The following is a 21,671-nucleotide window of genomic DNA, read 5'->3' as shown; positions in this document are numbered from 1 at the left end:
TTTTCCCCCAACAACTTGGGGGAAAAAAACCAAGCTGTTTGTTACCATTAAATTTACAGATCACAAAAGTTTTTTTTTTTTTTTTTTTTTTTTCTTTTGGCCGGGGCTGGGTTTGAACCCGCCACCTCCGGCATATGGGACCAGCGCCCTACTCCTTGAGCCATAGGCGCTGCCCCACAGATCACAAAAGTTATACTTCGGTACCAGATTTCCATGCTACCACTTTAAAAATTGTCATTATCACATAACATATTTAAATAATACATTATTTTATTTGAAAATTAATCTACCACAGCTACTTTTATAAATAAAACTTGCCAATGATTCAAAGGTCTCTGGCTTCTCATCAATCTTGCCAGCCTTCTTCATTCGGTTCAGTCGTTTCTTCTCAACCAGGCCAGTTCGATCAAGAAATGTGTCGTCATCACTATCATAAAAGTCTTCGTCCTCCCAGTTCTTGGCTTTCCTTTTCCGAGATACTAGAAGAGGATAAAATAATTGATAAAGAAACACGTTTTTAAAAAAGAAACCAACAAGACAGATAAATAGCAAAAAAAAAAAAACCCATAAAAAATGTTCAACATCCCTAATCATCAGAGAAATCCAAATCAAAACTACTTTGAGGCCAGGCACAGTGGCTCATGCCTGTAATCCTATGGCTCTGGGAGGCCCAGGCAGGTGAACTGCCTGAGCTCACAGGCTCAAGACCAGCCTGAGCCAGAGCAAGACCTCGTCTCTAAAAATAGCCAGGCGTTATGACGGGCGCCTGTAGTCCCAGCTACTTGGGAGGCTGAGGCAAGAGAATGGCTTAAGCCCAACAATTTCAGGTTGCCGTGAGCTATGACACCATAGCACTCTACCGAGGGCGACATAGTGAGACTCTGTCTCAAAAAAAAAAACTCTTCCATTTCTTCTGGTTTAGGAGTAATCATGTGACCAAAGCCAATAAAATCAGTAAGAATCTTTACCTCATAGGGGCAAAGAGGCTCTCTTTTCAAGAAGTGATTGAAGTGAGAGAATATGGATCTTAAACTCAGTGATTTAATTTTGTAATTTTACATTTTTATTTTTGTTTTTGTTTTTTTTTGAGACAGAGTCTCACTATGTCACTCTCGGTAGAGTGCTGAGGCGTCACAGCTCACAGCAACCTCAGACTCTTGGGCTTAAGTGATTGTCTTGCCTCTCTGGCTGGCACTACAGGCACCCACCACAATGCCTGGCTATTTTGTGGTTGTAGTTGGCCTGGGCTGGATTCGAACCTGCTAGCTCCAGCATATATGGCTGGTGCCCTGGCCGCTGAGCTACCGGCGCCAAGCCACACCTGTCCTTGTTTTAGCATGTCCGGGCCGGTGTAAGTAGCCAGTGCCCTAATCACTGTGTGCTGGACACCTAGCCTTTATTTTTGTTTTTGACACACAGTCTCACTTCTGTCACCCAGAGTAGAGTGCAGTGACATCATCATAACTCACTGCAACTTCAAACTCCTGTGCTCAAGCAATCATTTTGCTTCATCCTCCTGAGGAGCTGGGACATACAGATGCCAGCCACCACACCTGGCTAACTTTTTCAATTTTTGATAGAGACAGGGTCTTGCTCTTGCTCAGGCTGGTCTCAAACTCCTAAGTCCAACCAATCCTCCAGTCTTAGCCTCCCAAAGTGCTGGAATTATTGGCATGAGCCAACATGCCCAACCAAGTCAGCATATTTTAAAAAGACAAAGAAAGGGAGCGGCGCCTATGCTCAGTGAGTAGGGCGCCGGCCCCATATGCTGAGGGTGGCGGGTTCAAACCCAGCCCCGGCCAAACTGCAACCAAAAAACAGCCAGGCGTTGTAGCAGGCACCTGTAGTCCCAGCTGCTTGGGAGGCTGAGGCAAGAGAATCGCGTAAGCCCAAGAGTTAGAGGTTGCTATGAGCCGTGTGACGCCACGGCACTCTACCCGAGGGTGGTACAGTGAGACTCTGTCTCTACAAAAAAAAAAGACAAAGAAAGGCTTGGCACCCGTGGTTCAAGCAGCTAAGGTGCCAGCCACATACACCTGAGCTGGCGGGTTCGAATCCAGCCCAGGCCCTCCAAACAATGACGGCTACAACCAAAAAATAGCCGGGCGTTGTGACAGGCGCCTGTAGTCCCAGCTATGTGGGAGGCTAAGGCAAGAGAATCGCTTAAGCCCAACAGGTGGATAGTGAGACTCTGTCTCAAGAAAAAAAAAAAAGAATTTGTCTACAAAATTTAAAAATGCACTCATAAGACCAGGCGTCCTCAAACTGCAGCCCGCGGGCCACATGAAGTGGTGTGAATTGTATTTGTTCCCGTTTTGTTTTTTACTTCAAAATAAGATATATGCAGTGTGCACAGGAATTTGTTCATTTTTTTTTTTTTAAACTATAGTCTGGCCCTCCAACCGTCTGAGGGACAGTGAATTGGCCCCGTTTAAAAAGTTTGAGGATGTCTGCATAAGACAGATTCACGCACAAGTCACATTCTCCAGTGTTGTACCAGCTTTTTAATCTGCTAAAACTACAGAAGGATACACTGCACTAAAACAAGGGAATAAACTGAGAAGTAGCAAAATATAAGAATCAAGAAACAGAAAATCCAACCCTGGAGAAAGGCTAAGGATATATTAAGGATGACAGCAAAGTCATCAGATAGATAACAATTCTGCAGCAGGTCTGGAGAGCAAAAAGGAGAATAATGCTCTTCAGAAAAAAACGTCTCCTAAAAAAAAATCACAACCGAAAAATTGCTTACTGTGATTGATCACGTGAACAAACATACTGAAAAGATATTGGAAGGTGTAGAAGAGTGAGTTAGAGGTACCAAAAAAGGCCCCAAACAGCTAAAAACCAAACATAATTATTACCCTTAAGAAAAATGAAAATAGGGAGCAAGCTCCAAGGCAACTTAATGTTGCAAAAAGAAAATAAAAGAAATAAAATGCTTAGCTGTGATTCATATTTGCATAAGTGTAATCATGTTAATACTAAGTTACAGAGTTAACAGGTAATTTCTAAATCACTTGGCCTAGGTACAATGGTTCACTCCTGTAATCCCAGCAATTTGGGAGGTCAAGGTGGGAGTATTGCTTGAGGCCAGAGTTTGAGGCTAGCCTGGCCAACATATCAAGATCTCAAGAAAAATAAGTAAATAAAATAAAAGACACAAACTATAACGAGATATTCTTGTTTCTCAGAAATTTGGTTATTTTTAAATGGCAGAAGAAATAACTCAAAGAGAGGAAAGCCTCTGTGGAAGAGGACTGAGGTAGGGCAAAAAACACAGGTATTTTGTTATAATCCTTTTGGTAGTTTTAAACCAGACATAAGTTCCTTTCCAATCATAAAAATTAATTTTAGGAAATAAAAATAGGCCTTGGTAATAAGGCCTAAATAATATAGGCTTTAGTAATAAGCGATGCTATGTTTTTTTTGGCCGGGGCGCCTATGGCTCAAAGGAGTAGGGCGTCAACCCCATATGCCAGAGGTGGCAAGTTCAAACCCAGCCCCGGCCAAAAAAAACAAAAGTAAACCAACTGTATTGATACAGATATCTATAATATACATGATAACCTTATGTTAAAAAAGTGAGTCACTGGGGCCAAGCATGGTGGCTCATACCTGTAATCCTAGCACTCTGGGAGGCTAAGGCAGGTAGATCCCTTGAGCTCACAAGTTCAAGACCAGCCTGAGCAAGAATGAGACTCCTATCTCTAAAAAATAGCCAGGCATCGTGGCAGGCGCTGTAGTTCTAGCTACTTAGGAGGCTGAGGTAAGAAGACTGCTTGAGCCCAAAGAGTTTGGGGTTGCTGTGGGCTATGCTGTCACAGCACTCTACCAGGGCAAAATAGTGAGACTCTGTCTCAAAACAAACAAACAAAAAAAAAAAAGTGAGTCACAAAAGAGTATGAGTAACATGACTTTGTTAAGAGGGTTTTTTTTTTTTTTTGAGACAGAGTTTCACTATGCCGCTGTCAGTAGAGTGCTGTACTGTCACAGCTCACAGCTCACAGCAAACTCAAACTCTTGGGCCTACATGATTCTCTTCCCTCAGCCTCCCAAGTAGGTGAAACTACAGGCGCCCACCATAACGCCTGGCTATTTTTTGGTTGCATTTGTCATTGTTGTTTAGGTGGCCTGGGCCAGGCTCAAACCCTCCAGCCTTGGTGAATATGGCCAGCGCTCTACTCACTGAGTTACAGGCGCCAAGCCGGGTTTGTTTTTTGTTAAAGGATCTAGTTCTAAACACGTTTGTATATACATAGAAAAAGTCCGGGAGAATATAAATAATGGCTACCTTAGGGTATTATGATGAACATTTTTTCTTTGCACTTTAAAATATTCTGCAGTTTACATTTTCCGCTATAAGGAGATTTAATTACCTTTTATGTTAAATTTTCCTTCTTCTTTTCTTTTTAAAGAAAAAGGGGCTCCTAGATACTGACCTGCTTCCTGCCGCAGCAATCCCAAAGTATCGAGGATCCGACAAGCTTCCAGTGAGCACTGGATCATTGCTTCTTTTTTCTTTCCTGAGTGAATAGCCTCAGCCACCAGTTGTTTTCCAGTTGAATCATCCACAGGTAATCTGCATTCGTTTGGTGGGAATTGTGGCATAACACTAAGCTCCAATCTCATGAAAACAACTAACATGGGTTTTTTTAGATAGTTTTTCAATCTGTCAATTCATCTTGTTCTATCTTGCCAAGGTTGAACTACAAACCTTTGCCTTCTACCTCTATCCCTCCCACCTAACCCCCAATAACATAAATGTTACTAACCTATTCAGGGCCAAATTTACGAAAAGCCTAAAATTACTCTTTGGGTTGTTGTCTATAACCATAAAGTAAGCCTGAAATTGGCCACTTTCAAAAAAATGGACATTAATAAAAAAGAACATACCTCACCCTGCAGAGCCAAGTGCTATGTCCTTGTTCATCAAATTCATATTCTAATTCTTCTCCTGTGGAGAAAAAAGGCAAAACAATTTTAATAGGATCTGAAAATTACTAGTTGGTATGAGAAATGAGAAAATAAATCTCAATACGTTTACTTTCTCATTCCTAGGGATTGTCATCTGATAATAAAATTAGAATGAATTTGAGGCAGAGAAAAAAGCAAATTCAGATTAAAACAGACAACTCTCCAAATATAGCTTTGTTCACCATATAGTGGTTTTTACACTTTTTATAAGTTGTGAACTTAGTGGTTATTTTATCAGCATAAGTATTAAGGGTAGAAAGCAGCCAGTTCATATATATACAATATACACATATACACATACATAATGATACTGGACTTTTGTCTTCAAGGGGTCTTGGTCTTGGTGATTCGAAGAATGACTCCATGGGCCACAGATCAGTGGTAAGACAGGACTTATTTACAGAAAAGAATACAAAAACACCAAAGCTCCTGGCAGAGAGAAGCCACATCCAAATACAAGCTTTCTCGCTCCCTCTGTCTCTTCTGGGCTCTTTGTCCAGGGGTATATATAGTCACATGGGGTCATTGGGACTCAGTCATTACATTTAGAGGCATGGGGCTGGAACTCAGTTGTTACATGTAGCTAGCAAGGGTCCTCTAAAGTTACATTTAGCCCAACTCAGATAATGAATGGCTACAATCCCTTTCTTTCACAGGCCTAGGAAACTTACATGAAATTGACCAAGACTAGGAAAGGTGGGGTTCCCTGTGCAACAGGAAGTGCAAGAGGAGGGAAAGCTAAGGTGCTGCTCTCTGTGTAGCAGTTGCCTCAACCCTCCAGCTACTGGAGCCACCCACGGGACCCCCTGCCTACCCTTCAGCACGCTGGTTCTTCTGCCAGCTGTGGTGCCACCTGTCCTGTATCACATACCTGTACATACACATAAATGTTCTCTCAAAGTATCTATGCTGAAACAATCCTTGGGAAATATTTTTTTTTTTTTTGTAGAGACAAGAGTCTCACTTTATGGCCCTTGGTAGAGTGCCATGGCATCACACAGCTCACAGCATCCTCCAACTCCTGGGCTTAAGCGATTCGCTTGCCTCAGCCTCCCAAGTAGCTGGGACTACAGGCGCCCGCCACAACGCCCAGCTATTTTTTTTTTGGTTGCAGTTCAGCCGGGGCCGGGTTTGAACCTGCCACCCTTGGTATATGGGGCCGGCGCCTTACCGACTGAGCCACAGGCACCGCCCGGTAGAAATATTTTTAAAAATCATTTAAAGTCAAAATCCAGGGCGGCGCCTGTGGCTCAGTGAGTAGGGGACCAGCCCCATATGCCAACGGTGACGGGTTTGAACCAGGCCTCGGCCAAACTGCAACAAAAAATAGACTGGCGTTGCAGTGGGCACCTGTAGTCCTAGCTACCCGGGAGGCTGAGGCAAGAGAATTGCCTAAGCCCAGGAGTTGGAGGTTGCTGTGAGCTGTGATGCCACAGCACTCTACCCAGGGCAATAAAGTGAGACCCTGTTTCTTAAAAAATAAATAAATAAATAAAAGAAAATAAAGTCAAAATCCATATTGGGAATTACAAAAGATCAGGTGAATCAGGAACAACAAATTATAAGAAATTGCCTCAATTTTCCCACCACCAAAGTCCGATCTTTTGAGAAGAATGAAATCAGTCAGGAAAAAAATAGTTCCTTTTTTCCAGGATGAGAAGAAAAGCTAAAAGAATTTTTGTGATTTTCTTTTTTTTTTTTCTACCACTACAATAATGAGGAACAATTTTTTTTTTTCTGTTTTTGGCCGGGGCTAGGTTTGAACCCACCACCTCCGGCATATGGGACCGGCGCCTTACTCCTTGAGCCACAGGCGCCGCCCGAGGAACAATTTTTTAAATAAACCTGAAGCAACTAGCCACAGGGCAAGAACTAAACAAAAAGGTCAGCAAATAAAATATAGCATTTCTAAGTATACAGCTCTACCTAAAGCTGTAGAAAACAACATTGCTATGATCCAATTCACTGGCAGGGTCAGAATCTGTTTACATACCTTCTCGGTCAAAAAAACCTTGCAGAGCCTTTTTTGGATCCTTTATATAAAAGGCCTCCCTTTCCTGCTGAAACTCTAAGACAATGGGGTTCTCTTCAGCCTCATCCTCTACAGCATCTTCTCCTACAGTACATGGGAAAGAAAGGAAAGATAATCATATGTGAGAAGAGACTATCTGAATGACACCCACTACTCTTTCAGGCTGCATAAAGATACAGTTACCTGGAATGAAAAGAAAAATACATATTTGGGGAAAGGGAGTTGAAATAACCAAAAAAACACTGGTATGACCATCTTCAGGTTTTCTAAATTGTATGACAAGTCAGAACTTGTCTTCATGGCATCTTAATTTTTTTTTCTCCATCACTATTTTTTAAAAGCAAAATTACCATGCTTGTTTCAGCAGCATATACTAAAATTGGAACGATACAGAGAAAAGTAAAATGGCCCCTCACAATGATGACATGCAAATTCATGAAGCGTTCCATACTTTATCAAACATGTTTGTGTTGAAAAAAATAAAATAAAATAAAAGCAAAATTACCAAACACACTGTGGGAAAAAATCTGAGCTCCTGAGCCTGGCATTCCCCTTCTCTCACACTCAAGTATAATACTTTGTTTCCAATACAATTTCCTCATAAGTTTCAGATCTGCCAAGTAGACTGGTCTGCTCATTTCACCCTTAATATCAATTCCTATCCTGAACACCAGTCCAAATGCTCAACTTCATAACAGCTTTTTCCTTTCTTCAAGTTCCAGCTCTAAATCCTTCTGCTTATAAAGTTTCCCAATGATTTTTTTTTTTTTTTTGTAGAGACAGAGTCTCACCGTACCACCCTCGGGTAGAGTGCCGTGGTGTCACACGGCTCACAGCAACCTCCAACTCTTGGGCTTACACAATTCTCTTGCCTCAGCCTCCTGAGCAGCTGGGACTATAGGCGCCCGCCACAATGCCCGGCTATTTTTTTTGTTGCAGTTTGGCCAGGGCTGGGTTTGAACCCGCCACCCTCGGCATATGGGGCCGGCGCCCTACTCACTGAGCCACAGGTGCCGCCCAGTTTCCCAATGATTTAACTCAGTGCTGTCCAATGGAACTATAATGAAAGACATAGATGTAATCTTAAATTTTCTATTAGCCACATTAAAAAATTATTAAGAAACAAAATTATTGTCATTTCAACATGTAATCAATATAAAAATATTGAACTGGCTGCAGTGGCTCATGCCTATAATCTTAGCACTTTGGGAGGCAGAGGCAGGATGATTGCTTGAGGCCAGGATTTGCAGAATAGCCTGAACAATATAACAAGACCCCAACTCTACAAAAAAATCAGCCAGGTAGACGGTGCACACCTATAGTCCCAGGTAGTTAAGAGGCTGAAGCAGGAGGATCTCTTGAACCCAGAAGTTCAAGGTTGCAGTGAGCTATGATGATGCCATTGAACTCTAGCCCGGGCAATGGACCTCAAAAAATACATACAGGGTGGGAGCGGTGACTCATGCCTATAATCCTAGCACTCCAGGAGGCCAAGGCGGGTGGATTGCTTGAACTCACAAGTTCGAGATCAGCCTGAGCAACAGTGAGATCCCATCTCTAAAAAACAGAGGGACGTTGTGGTGGGTACCTGTGGTCTCAGCTAATCGGGAGGCTGAGGCAAGAGTTTTACTTGAGTCCAAGAGTTTGTAATACTAAAATTATAACACTAAAGCCATGTTGAGCTCTGCAACTAAAAGAGGTACTCAGGCTCTGTGACCATAGCATAGTGGTTTCGGTGTCAGCCACATACATGGAGGCTTGCAGGTTCGAAACCAGCCTGAGCCTGCTAAACAACAACTGCAACAAAAAATAGCTGGGCATTGTGGCGGGCACCTGTAGTCCCAGCTACTTGGGAAGCTGAGGCAAGAAAATTGCTTAAGCCCAAGAGTTTGAGATTGCTGTGAGCTATGACGCCATGACACTCTACCAAGGGCGACATAGTAAGACTGTCTCAACAAAAAAAAATAAAAATAAAAGAGGTGCTCAAACGTAAGTCATATTCATCTTTTCTTTCTTTCTTTTTTTTTTCTTTTTAGAGACAGAGTTTCACTTTATTGCCCTTGGTAGAGTGCTGTAAAATCACAGCTCACAGCAACTTCCAGCTGTTGGGCTTAGGCAATTCTCTTGCCTTCGCCTCCCGAGTAGTTGGGACTACAGGCGCCTGCCACCACACATGGCTATTCTTTTGTTGCAGTTTGGCCCAGGCCGGGTTCAAACCCGCCACCCTCTGTTTATGGGGCCCCGCCCTACTCACTGAGCCACAGGCACTGCCCATATTCATCTTTTCTTATTGGTGTATATTGAGTATTATAACTTTAATACAGTTTTTTGCTTTCTTAAAATGTCTATACATTTTTGGCACGCTCTGTATTATATCATGAATGAGACGCTTTACATTCTTTTTGCAGACTGAATCTTTGAAGTTCAGTGTGTCTTTTGCACATACAGCACGTGTCAATGTGGACTAGCGTTTTTGCAAGTGCTCAGTAACCACATGTGGATAGCAGCTACCATATTAGACAACACAAGTCCTCAGTGATTGCTCCCTTCTCTGAATCTTGTAGTCTAGCATACTTATGGTTTCTAGCTTTTGTTTAGTACTTACGAATAATTTCATATTTATTTTCTCTTCATATTAAGGCCATCTTCTATCTTTTCATACTCCTATCTCCTGAATATCTATCCTCCAAAATGTTTGGTGTTATAGAGAATTCAATTTATTGTTTTTGCTAAGGGATCAGCTTTCTCTGATCAGAAGATATTCCACATTCAGAATATTTTCACAAAATACAAACAAACCAAGAGACTATCCTACATTGATTAACTGCCATTTATCTGACTGAATGTAGTTCCACCCCCTCCAGTGATAGTCATACATATAGCACAAGATCAGTACTTAGTAACAAATATTCATAAATATTTTTACAATTAAATAGTAAAAATAAGTTAATTGTATACTGAGGTTAAGTGGGTTTTTCTCTTTTTTTTTGAGACAGCGTCTCACTGAGTAGAGTGCTGTGGCCTCAAGAGATCCTCCTGCCTCAACCTCGAGAAGACTCAGGCCTTTGCCACAAAAAAAATCGTCCCCCCCCCCCCTTTTTTTTTAGAGGTGGGATTTCGCTCTTGCTCAGGCCGGTCTCAAACTCATAAGCTCAAGCAATCCACTCCCTCAGCCTCCCGAAGTGCTAAGATTACCAGTGTGAGCCACCGCACCCTCCTTGAGGTTAAGTTTTGAACTAGAGTGCATGAAGAACAAGCTAGAAGACACCCACGTCAGTGAAGTGCAAATTATGTTTGCCCTATTTACCTCAATGAATCAAGAAAATATGAAAAAAACACTCAAGGGTCGTACCAGTAATGAACTCTATATTAACCTCTGTCAGCAATTTTAATGTCTTACCCATTCCCCAGGTGCAACCCATCTCATCATCTTGGCCACTAACACTTCTCTTCCCTTCACTGGTATCCATTTCCTCCTCTTCATCTGAGTCTTCTCCTAGCATCTTCTTCTCCAACAACGTTTGCTGCTGTTTACGCAATTTCTTCAACTGCGTTACCGTTAACTCGGATTCTGCCTCTTGGTCATCCTCTGGTCCCTTATGAACCAAGCAAAAAAGTTCTTTCAGACTTCAGTATTGTGAAAGTTACTTTCAGAAATACGGCAATGTGTAGAGAGGTCTGGAGATGAGGGGCCAGACTGATTCCTCCACTTGGGTAATCGCTGTCCGGGAGAATTTCTTTCCGCCACAAAAACTTAAGCAGCTTAGGAACGCAGCCCGGTGAGCTCCTGAGATTTCAATTCTAGGTTTTTCTACTTACCTGCAGGATAAAGAGACGGGTGCTGCCTCCAAAGCGAAGAACATGTCCGACGCGGACCCGACAATAGGTGCGGGGTGGGATTCTAGTTTTGTTGAGAAAAGTGCCATGAGTGCTTCCCAGGTCGTAGAGATAGAAGCCTGGCCCGTGGCCGTCGCGTTCCCCGTCTGGGCCCGGCGCCCTGTGCTGCAGCACGGCGTGGTACCGAGACACAGAAGGGTGCTCTAGGCACACGTCGCAGCTGGACAGCCTCCCGAAAAGGCAGTAACTCGTCCCTTTCAAGCCGCGGGTGCCGAGGATGGTGCCGCCCTTGAGGGTCTCCAGGCTGTAAGGGGCCGTGGTGGGGCCGCCCCAGGGCGGCTCTTGGTAGGGGGGAGGCCGGGCCGGACCGCCAGGGCAAGAAGACGCTGCGGGGGGACGCGGCTGCTCCTCCTGTGGACTCCTTGCGTCCCCGCTGTCCGGCTGAAGTGACGGGACGTCGGACTCCCCGGGATCCGGGTCCCGCAGTTCCGCGGGCCTTTCTTTCTTCCCCTCCTCAGAATCTGAGGGACTAGGAGCCGGGGCTTTCTCCTGCACGGCCGGAGGCGCGGGCAGAGACGGCTTCTTGAAGGCTCCACTGAGTTCTTGCGGGGCCGCTGGCTCCGACTGAGGAGGACGATCAGCCATCCTCACTCAACCGGGTGCAGTCTCGAAATCTTTTCCCAGAAACCTCAGCCTTCGGCCTCTTCGTTCCTCCCCTCGCCTCCCTCTCCCACCTCTCGGTGACTTCTCCGGGCAGCAGTGATGAATTGCTTCTTCGCGACCCAGAGCGTTGTGAAGTAACACAACGTAATACTAGAAAGTCAAAATAAGAGAAAACAAGAAAAAGGCTGTCGCGGTGTTGAGCAGAATGGGGACGTCTTTAGAGGTTGCTACAGGATTGTAATGACTTCCTGTGGCAGAGCCTAATTGAGAAGAAACGCTTCCGGCAGTCTTGGACCACTTATTAACAGAACAGCTTTCCGGGCCTGACGCGACCCTTGCCTCGGGCCACTCGGGGTCCGACAGCCGCCCGGGAGCTTCTTCGACGCTTCAGTGAATAGTGGCACCTCCTCGGGTCGATTCCGAGCCAGACCTCTCCATCTTCTGGCTGCCCTGGGTGTCCGGCAAGCTCAGGACCCAGTGATTGGCGCCTGCGCCTGCTGACCCAGACCGAGAACGCCACCCTCTTCCCCCGGGGAATTTGGACATTCCTTAGGTATGGTGCTTGTCTTTCGTGTGCATGTCAATGAAAGTAGGAAGAGGGAAATTTTTCCTTTATTTCGTTCATTCATTTATACGTCCGGAGACTAATTATTGAAGCAGCACAGTTTAGTGGCACCTGTGGCTCAGTGAGCAGGGCGCCGGCCCCATATGTCGAGGGTGGCGGGTTCAAACCCAGCCCCGGCCAAACTGCAGCAAAAAAATAGCCGGGTGTTGTGGCGGGCGCCTGTAGTCCCAGCTACTCGGGAGGCTGAGACAAGAGAATCGCTTAAGCCCAGGAGCTGGAGGTTGCTGTGAGCTGTGTGATGCCAAGGCACTCTACCGAGAGCCATAAAGTGAGACTCTGTCTCTACAAAAAAAAAAAAAAGAGTGCAGACCCTGGAGAGTGTCATCATGTGACATTGTGCAAGACCCTGGGCCTCAGGTATTACATCTGAAAAATGGGTAGAATAATGATATCGGTTTCATAGGATTGTTAGGAAAATTGAATTAAACAATAAAAGTGAAGCTTGGCATAGAGTAAGCATTCGCTAAAATGCCAGATACTACGGTGTGCTGAGATGGTGATCGTAGCAGGTAGAAGAATAAATGAATAAATGAGATAAGTGCTAGTTAAAAATCCAAGGATAAATGCCGTGACAGAGACATGCAAAGTGCTATGACAATATAGAAAGGGAGATGTACCAGGGAAGTGATGGAGGGTGATGACTTAAGCTATACTTAAGAATGAATATCAGGGTACGTCCGATAGCACACTGATTATGGCACCAGCCACATACATGGAAGCTGGCAGGTTCAAACCCAGCCCAGTTAAACAACAATGACAACTGCAACAAAAAACAGCCTGGCCTTGTGGCAGGCGTCTGTAGGACCAGCTACTTGGGAGGCTGAGGCAAGAGAATCACTTAAGCCCAAGAGTTTGAGGTTGCTGTAAGCAGTGACACCCTGGCACTCTACTGAGGGTAACATAGTGAGACTCTGTCTCATTAAAAAAAAAAAAGAATGAATATCAGACTGCCAGGGATGTGGATCTTGACAAGCCATTTCTGGCAGAGATCACAGCTTTAGAGGGTCAACTGTGGAATGCGTGTTGTCCTCAAGAAACTTGAATAGTATGATAATGTTAAAACTAAAGTGGTTATTTTCTGTCAGGAAGCTCCTCCTCTGTGCTTCCACTGTACAGGTTTATATGCCTCTAGAATGGCATCACATACTTTCATATTGAAATAATCTGGTTCTGTTTCTCTCATCTCAGGACAGGGATGTTGTATTATTGGTCTTTGTCTCCTCACATAACGCCTGGCATTCAATAAATGTTTGTTGAACTTGAAGAAACATGTGGACAATGAATATGCAACAGTAAGTTGAAGCCGTATTGTGAATGTTACTGAATGGTAAGCCAAAGAATTCTGACTTTTTCCAAAAGGCAATGGAAGCCATTAGATTTGAGTTTTTAAAAAAGTTCCAGAAGGCAGGGCAATAAAATAAAAAAGAATAAGCCGGGCAGCGCCTGTGGCTCAGTGAGCAGGGCGCCGGCCCCATATACCAAGGGTGGCGGGTTCAAACCCAGCCCCGGCCAAACTGCAACAACCCGGGCATTGTGGCGGGTGCTACTTGGGAGGCTGAGGCAGGAGAATCACCTAAGCCCAGGAGTTGGAGGTTGCTGTGAGCTGTGTGATGCCACAGCACTCTACCGAAGGCAATAAAGTGAAACTCTGTCTCTACAAAAAAAAAAAAAAAAAAAAGAATAAGCCTAGCAGCAATATTGACAACAGATCGGAAACAAAGGGAGACTAGAGAAAAGAATACCAATAGAAAGCAGCAGAAATCTCTGATTTTTCCCTATATATGTCAGAAGTTTAAAGCATAATACCATTTAGATTAGTGGCTCATAAATTTTTCTACCAGGACCATGCCTGAGAGACAGAATATGAACTACCTCTTACTGCCTTTAACTTCACTCCCATTTCTCATATTGATCCAGCACAGATATATCAAGATAGCTGAGAAATGCTTACACCACATATTTATGTCACATCTTGCAGATTGCTCAGGATTGGGCATGCTGGTTGTTGGGTAATGAGTTAGATGAGATAGAAAACATGGATCCTGGGCGGCGCCTGTGGCTCAGTGAGTAGGGCGCCGGCCCCATATGCCGAGGGTGGCGGGTTCAAACCCAGCCTCGGCCAAACTGCAACAAAAAAAAATTAGCCGGGCGTTGTGGCGGGCGCCTGTAGTCCCAGCTACTCGGGAGGCTGAGGCAAGAGAATTGCCTAAGCCCAAGAGTTAGAGGTTGCTGTGAGCCATGTGACGCCACGGCACTCTACTGAGGGCAGTACAGTGAGACTCTGTCTGTACAAAAAAAAAAGGAAACATGGATACTAACGCCCCAGATAATTTTTTAGCTATTAGTCTACTAATCACCCAAATTCTACCTTGTGATTCAGTCCAGTAAGAATTGTCATTGAGTGGCAATGACCTACATGTAATAGTTATATTTCTCTCTTAATTTCTTTAGGGAGAACATCTTTGGTCCTACAGTTTTGCTGACACTGACATTTTTCTAAGTGGTCTTGAATAGCGTCTTTTTTACATAAACAACTGGCTAGACCTTATATTTTTCTCTACAGAAGCCTATAACCTACAGTTGCCAGATATTTAAACATACTGCTTTTACGATTTCATCTACATTTAACTGGAGACCTCTTCTCTTCTTATCCCAAAATGTTGAGATACTGGGGAGAGATACCAATGTCATCAAGCCAGACCAACAGAAGTTCCTTTGATCTGCTTCCACGGGAGTTCCGTCTAGTAGAAGTTCATGACCCACCCCTGCACCAACCCTCAGCCAATAAGCCCAAGCCCCCCACTATGCTGGACATCCCCTCAGAGCCATGCAGCCTCACCATCCATACCATTCAGTTGATCCAACACAACCGACGTCTTCGCAACCTTATTGCCACAGCTCAGGCCCAGAATCAGCAGCAGACAGAAGGTGTAAAGACTGAAGAGAGTGAACCTCTTCCTTCCTGCCCTGGGTCACCTCCTCTCCCTGACGATCTCCTACCTTTAGATTGTAAGAATCCTAATGCACTGTTCCAGATCCGGCACAGTGACCCAGAGAGTGACTTTTATCGGTAAGGCAAAGCTTTGCTATACCTTACTTTTCTCAGATAATCTTCCCAACATCCTTGTTAAGACTGTAATACAATTTCCATTTCCACATGAGATAACTGAGGATAAGAGCAATTGACTTGCTAAGATTTCTCAGGTAATTAGTGGGAAGTTTAAGTTTTTAACCTTAATCTTTTTATTTATTTATTTATTTGGAGACAGAGTCTCTGTTGCCCAGGCTAGGGTGCTGTGGTGTCATCATAGCTCACAGCAACCTCAGACTCCTGGGTTTAGGTGATCCTCCTGCCTCAGCCTCCTGAGTGGCTGGGAGTATAGGCATCCACCACTATACCAGCTAATGTTTTCTGTTTTTGGTAGAGATGAGGTCTTGCTACTACTGTTCAGGCTTTCAAACTCTTGAGCTCCAGTAATCTTCCACCTCTGCCTCCCAGATTATGGGTGTGGTGCTAGGTTTGTGTGCTAGGATTATAGGTGTGAAGTCACACTGTGGCTGGCTGAACGTTAATCTTTAGAATCCAGAGTGTAGGCCAGGCACTGTGGCTCATGCCTGTAATCCCAGCACTTGGGAGGCCAAGGCAGGTGGATTGCCCTGAGTTCATAGGTTCAAGACCAGCTTGAGCCAGAGCAAGACCTGGTCTCTAAAAAAAAAGAAAGAAAGAAAGAAAAATAGCCAGGTTTTGTGGCGGAAGCCTTTAGTCCCTTGGGAGGCTGAAGCAAAATAATTGCTGAAGTCCAGGAGTCTGAGGTTGCTGTGAGCTATGACATTACCGCACTCTACTGAGGGTGACAAAGTGAGACACTGTCTCAAAAAAAAAAAAAAAAATAGCACTGTGTTGCCAAGGCCGGTCTTGAACTCCCTGGCCTCAAGGGATCCTCCCACCTTGGCTTCTCAAAAGTGCTGGGATTGGCTGGGTATGGTGGCTCACACCTGTAATCCTAGCACTCTGGGAGGCCTGGGTGGGTGAATTGCCTGAGCTCACAGGTTCAAGACCAGCCTGAGCCAGAGTGAGACCTCGTCTCTAAAAATATCTAGGCTTTGTGACAGGTACTTGTAGTCCCAGCTACTTGGGAGGCTAAGGCAAGAGAATTGCTTGAGCCCAGGAGTCTGAGGTTGCTATGAGCTGTGACTTAACAGCACTAGACCAAGGGTGATATAGTGTGACTGTCTTCCCCCCAAAAAATAAACAAATAGTTAAGTGGGTAGATAGCTCCGTAGGCACTTCTGTACAGTACATGATGACACATGCCAGACACAAACCAAGGAAATGTGATTTTCTGTTATCTATTTTATTTTTATCTATAAAATAAATTCTTTTTTTTATTAAATCATAGCTGTGTACATTGATATGATCATGGGGCATCATTCACTAGCTTCACAGTAAAATAAATTCTTTTGTCTGGGAAGGCAGATGGGAAATTTCAGGAGACAAATTATTAAAAGCTTGTTAAAAGTTAATTTAGGAGATCAAACAGCTTTCTGAAGTTTTCTCTTGGAAAGATTAAGATTTTTGCAGTAGCAATTAGGGGTGAAAAAATGGTGTACTATGAAAAATATAGGAACTGGAGTCAGAAGTTCCACCACTTGCTAACAATACCTAAACTTTTGGCAAGTCAGTCCCTCTGAACTTCATTTTCCTCTCCTGGAAAATAGGAATAATAATATGAAACCTTTTACAGCCTAGGGTAGGATGGAAATGTTTTGTAAGCTATGTATGCTTTTATGAAATTGAGTTGCCTTTCCAGGTATTTTGTAATTATGTAAGACTCTCCTGACTAGAAGTGTGAATTTCTGAAAGTCCATGTATTGCCCAGCATGTATGGAAACTATGTGGTGGTGAAATAACTGGGGCATCATTGAGCCGTATCTGAGCTATACTGTTAAAACTTAATCCTAAAAGTGATCAAAATTGAGCATTGCTAGAAGGAAACTTCCTTTTCACTAGATAACTTTTGTATTGCTTATCATAGATATGTATTGCCTGTTCAAACTATGAAATTGGAGGAACTCAAAGGTATGGCTGCAAGTTGCTGAGACATGCCCTGATAGCAGCAGGATGAAACTGAGCTATGTAACCTGGGTAGAATTTCCTTGAAAGCTGGGCCAGTGGTTTGACTGGATTGTAAAACTCCTAGGGAGACAGAACTGTTGGTCACTCCTTTGTAAGAGCACTAATAACACTACCATGTCTCCACTTTTAGTGGAAAAGGGGAACCTGTGACTGAACTCAGCTGGCACTCCTGTCGGCAACTCCTCTACCAGGCAGTAGCCACAATCCTGGCCCACGCGGGCTTCGAATGTGCTAATGAAAGTGTTCTGGAGACCCTAACTGATGTGGCACATGAGTATTGCCTTAAGTTCACCAAGTTGCTGCGCTTTGCTGTGGATCGGGAGGCCCAGCTGGGACAGACTCCTTTCCCTGATGTTATGGAGCAGGTATTCCATGAAGTGGGTATTGGCAGTGTGCTCTCCCTCCAGAAGTTCTGGCAGCACCGCATCAAAGACTATCACAGTTACATGCTACAGGTGAGGTGATGCTGTGGAAAATGGGAATAGATGTCCATCCAGTCTGGGGGGTGTTCATCAGGATCCTGCAACACTGGCTGTCAAGTGCAGAACCAAGTGAACTTAACATACTTTTCTCCCAGCCCTAGTTGTTTCTGGCCAGATACAAAGGACCTCCTTTAGTCAATGAACAGCCCCATTTATTAATAATTCCTCTGGAAGAAATTATCCATAGGTATATGGAATCTGAGAGATGCAAGTAGTATCCTTTTATTCAACAAGTATTTATTGAGTGCCTATTATGAGTCAGGCGTTGTATGTATGCAGTTAATAAGATAGGTTCTTTCCTTCTGATTGGGGGAAAACAAAAGGAAGCAAATATTGATGCATGTACCTATAAACCCAGCTACTATACAACTTTTAATACTTTCTTGGAAAATTAACTTTTGCTTGCCAACAGATTAGTAAGCAGCTTTCCGAAGAATATGAAAGGATTGTCAATCCTGAGAAAGCCACAGAGGACACTAAACCTGTGAAGATAAAGGAGGAACCTGTGAGTGACATCACCTTTCCTGTCAGTGAAGAACTGGAGGCTGACCTTGCTTCTGGGGACCAGTCACTACCGATGGGAGTCCTTGGGGTTCAGAGTGAGCGCTTTCCGTCTAACCTGGAGGTTGAAGCTTCACCACAGGCTTCAAGTAAGAGAAATAAACTTACTCTGATTCTGGGACATCTGCTGAACTCCATGCTTTTTGCTTTTTGGAATCAAACTCTGGAGGTAGGAGAACAAAAATAGGACTGGGCAGAATGGAAGTCCTAAAACAAATATAGCTTCACTGATCTAGTGATATCAACATTCTTTTCTTTCTTTTTTTTTTTTTTTTTTTTTTTTTTTTTTGTAGAGACAGAGTCTCACTTTATGGCCCTCGGTAGAGTGCCGTGGCCTCACACAGCTCACAGCAACCTCTAACTCCTGGGCTTAAGCGATTCTCTTGCCTCAGCCTCCCGAGTAGCTGGGACTACAGGCGTCCACCACAACGCCCGGCTATTTTTTTGTTGCAGTTTGGCCGGGGCCGGGTTTGAACCCGCCACCCTCGGTATATGGGGCCAGCGCCTTACCGACTGAGCCACAGGCGCCGCCCAACATTCTTTTCTTTCTAATTAGTGAAAAGACGACTAGCACAGCTTTATAGGCATTCTTTAAAATAATCCCTCGTTAAGATACAGATACAATATATGTGGTTAATTACCAGGTTGATTCAGCTGGTCCAGTTGGGTAGGCAGATAACCTTCTTCCTTTAGTTTTCTGTATTGGTCTTTCCTGATGCTTGTGCTTAAATGAATAAGACAGCTACCAGATAGATGGAGAAGTGTTTTTTTGTTTTTTAATTTTTTCCCAAATTTTAATTTGAATTTTTTATTTATTTATTTTTATTATTAAATCATAGCTGTGTACATTAATGCGATCATGGGTACATGATACACTGGTTTTATAGACCATTTGACATATTTTCATCACACTGGTTAACATAGCCTTCCTGGCATTTTCTTAGTTATTGTGTTAAGACATTTACATTCTGGGCGGCGCCTGTGGCTCAAGGAGTAGGGCGCTGGTCCCATATGCTGGAGGTGGCGGGTTCATACCCTGCCCTGGCCAAAAAAAAAAAAAGAGACATTTACATTGTATATTTATTAAGTTTCACATATACCCTTGTAAGATGCACCACAGGTGTAATCCCACCAAACACCCTCCCTCCACCCACCTCACCCCTCCCTCCCGATGGAGAAGTGTTAATTGCTGAAGGATATTTGAACAGTTGGATTTTCTTGCTAAAGTACTCCTAACAAATCAGAAGTGAGATATTGAAATAGGGCTTCTCAGTTAGAAGCAGATAAAACTTTAGAAGCTGACTCATTTACTTGAGTCAGTTAGGTTGCACATTAGTCTGAGCACTCAGTTGTTCACAACTATAAATTGTCATTTCATCCATACACAAATAACTCAAATAGCAAATCTTCAGATGTGGTCTGATTGAAATTAGGCCATACTTTTAAAAGTGCTGGGCAAGGTCAGTTTACATGAAGGACACCTGAACTCAAATGTTTATAGCAGCTCAATTCACAATTGCAAAGACAAGGAAACAATCCAAGAGCCCACCAATATGTGAGTGGATTGATAATGTAGAATATGCATACCATAGAGTACTACTCAGTAACAAAAAAGGTGATCTAGTATCTTGTGACATCTTTTTGGATGGAACTGGAAACCATTCTTCTAAGTGAAACATCAGAAGAAAGGAGAAACAATGTGTACTCAATAGCAAATTGGAACTCATCAACCAATACTTAAGTGCATGTATGGAAGTAATTCTCAAAATCAAGTGAGGGAGGGGGGATGAGGGGATGGGTAAATTCACACTTATTGGTTATGCTACCTGAGTAAATGGCATACTTAATAACTTTGACTCAATCTATACAAAAATAAAAGTATGTAAACAAAACATGTGTACCCCCTAATAGTCTGAAAAAAAAAATGTTGGGCAGAAAGCCTTTCACCATGGAAGAATGAATAAACAGAACAGGGTTGCTAGAATACACAGAGATGGGAAGGCCAAAAAGCAAACAACTGTTGCACTTATAGATCATGTCTCTTTTCAGTGGAGATCATACAGGAACGTTACATAGTGGTCATTAACTTGTCATGTAAGAGGACAACAGACCCAGACAAAAGACAGGAAGACAAGATGGCCCCATAAAGGAAGGAAGCACAGGCAAACTAAACAACTGAACAAGAAAGGGTTGTGTCTGCTTTGGGGCCATGAGAGAGGGAATCTTTCCACTTGCAGTTTTACTTCCCTGGTTTAGGAAAAATGGGGTTTGATGAAAATGTGTCAAACTGTTTATAAAACCAGTGTATGGTGCCCCATGATCACATTACTGTACACAGCTATGATCTAATACTAATAAAAAAATGAAAAAAATGGGGGTGAGTGGAGTAGAGGAAAGAGGTGGAAGAATTGGAAGGGAAGATACTCAGAATTGGTAATTTTTTTGATGTTAACTTTTTGAGTAAGAATAATCACCATATTCTCCAGCCACATGTAAATTCAGTGACAAGTGAATTCAAAGAACACTCGTCAGGCCTGGGTGGTATATTTATTCTACTTTGTCCTACACTTAGGTTACTACTATGTTCTTCTTTCCTCTATTTCTAGGTGCAGAGGTAAATGCTTCTCCTCTTTGGAATCTGGCCCACGTGAAAATGGAGCCTCAAGAGAGTGAAGAAGGCAATGTTTCTGGGCATGGTGTGCTGGGCAGTGATGTCTTCGAGGAGCCCATGTCAGGCATGAGTGAAGCTGGGATCCCTCAGAGCCCTGATGAGTCAGACAGCAGCTATGGTTCCCACTCCACTGATAGCCTCATGGGGTCCTCCCCTGTTTTCAACCAGCGCTGCAAGAAAAGGATGAGGAAGATATAAAAAGGAAAAAAGGAGATTTCCTATCTAGAAGTACTACATACAGAAAACCTTGGTGTATTAGAATTTGTTTCCATAAGCAGTGATTTAATTATTATTCCTAATAATACAAGGGACTTTCCTAATTTCAGAGGAACTGGATTTAACTAAACAAGGTTGCATTTTACATTTGCAGCCAATTTTTATAATTTTTCACAACCAAGCCACTATTCATATAAAATATGCTGGCATAGTTATCAGAAGATCAAAGGACCATCCCTGACTATTGTCTTTTCTATGACTAGACGTGTCCCTTAGCTTCTCTACAGCCATTTCTCTTGCACAGAGAAGAATCATACCTCTGACCTCCGTTATAGTGATGTGAAGATTGAGGTGTTTATTGAACTTCAAAACTGTATTTGAAAAGACAAGTAAATATATGCCAATTATCAGCTGTCAGTTTTTTCATTTAACTTGATTCATTTTTGGTTCACATCACTGGGAATCTAGTA

At 43.3% G+C, this 21,671-nt stretch overlaps 2 protein-coding genes and 1 non-coding gene across 6 annotated transcripts in view; 2 read left to right on the top strand and 1 right to left on the bottom strand.

Annotated features, from left to right (window-relative positions):
- Positions 1-11,696, bottom strand: part of SLC4A1AP (solute carrier family 4 member 1 adaptor protein) — a 31,478-nt gene extending 19,782 nt beyond the window's left edge. For 2 of the 3 annotated variants that reach the window (XR_008379563.1, XR_008379562.1), the window contains exons 1-6: positions 10,829-11,696; positions 10,410-10,605; positions 6,971-7,093; positions 4,897-4,957; positions 4,443-4,582; positions 319-479 (exon numbers count right to left, since the gene is read on the bottom strand). Coding sequence is in view for 1 of the 3 variants with exons in the window: in XM_053588438.1 (XP_053444413.1) it covers positions 319-479; positions 4,443-4,582; positions 4,897-4,957; positions 6,971-7,093; positions 10,410-10,605; positions 10,829-11,491 (1,344 nt within the window). In the remaining 2 variants the exon portion in view is untranslated. The remainder of the gene's footprint in view (positions 1-318; positions 480-4,442; positions 4,583-4,896; positions 4,958-6,970; positions 7,094-10,409; positions 10,606-10,828) is intronic. The other variant, XM_053588438.1, reaches the window with a different exon arrangement.
- On the top strand, positions 7,363-7,464 carry LOC128585175 (U6 spliceosomal RNA). The gene has a single exon (XR_008379911.1). It is a non-coding gene; the product is annotated as a U6 spliceosomal RNA (small nuclear RNA).
- A 237-nt stretch (positions 11,697-11,933) lies between the features above and the next one.
- SUPT7L (SPT7 like, STAGA complex subunit gamma) lies at positions 11,934-21,411 on the top strand. Of its 2 annotated transcripts, none has more exons than XM_053588452.1 (6): positions 11,934-12,062; positions 13,323-13,426; positions 14,586-15,204; positions 17,402-17,726; positions 18,166-18,403; positions 20,921-21,411. In XM_053588452.1, the coding sequence occupies exons 3-6, from the start codon at positions 14,792-14,794 to the stop codon at positions 21,181-21,183; spliced, it is 1,239 nt and encodes a 412-aa protein (XP_053444427.1). In that variant the 5' UTR covers positions 11,934-12,062; positions 13,323-13,426; positions 14,586-14,791; the 3' UTR covers positions 21,184-21,411. The 2 variants fall into 2 exon arrangements, with proteins under 2 accessions (XP_053444427.1, XP_053444428.1); XM_053588453.1 differs by having other exon boundaries at positions 13,323-13,461.
- The last annotated feature ends 260 nt before the right edge of the window (positions 21,412-21,671 follow it).

Source organism: Nycticebus coucang, chromosome 4 (genome assembly GCF_027406575.1).
Source record: "Nycticebus coucang isolate mNycCou1 chromosome 4, mNycCou1.pri, whole genome shotgun sequence".
In the NCBI taxonomy this organism is placed as follows: domain Eukaryota; kingdom Metazoa; phylum Chordata; class Mammalia; order Primates; family Lorisidae; genus Nycticebus; species Nycticebus coucang.
The sequence above is the reverse complement of the archived record's forward strand: the minus strand, read 5'-3'. Positions and strand labels throughout refer to the sequence as shown.

Excerpts from the sequence above, each read along its gene's own strand:
- SUPT7L (XM_053588452.1), top strand. The coding sequence starts at position 14,792 with ATGTTGAGATACTGGGGAGAGATACCAATGTCATCAAGCCAGACCAAC. Across the intron at positions 15,205-17,401 it reads CCAGAGAGTGACTTTTATCG|TGGAAAAGGGGAACCTGTGA; the intron begins GTAAGGCAAAGC and ends CTCCACTTTTAG. Across the intron at positions 17,727-18,165 it reads ATCACAGTTACATGCTACAG|ATTAGTAAGCAGCTTTCCGA; the intron begins GTGAGGTGATGC and ends GCTTGCCAACAG.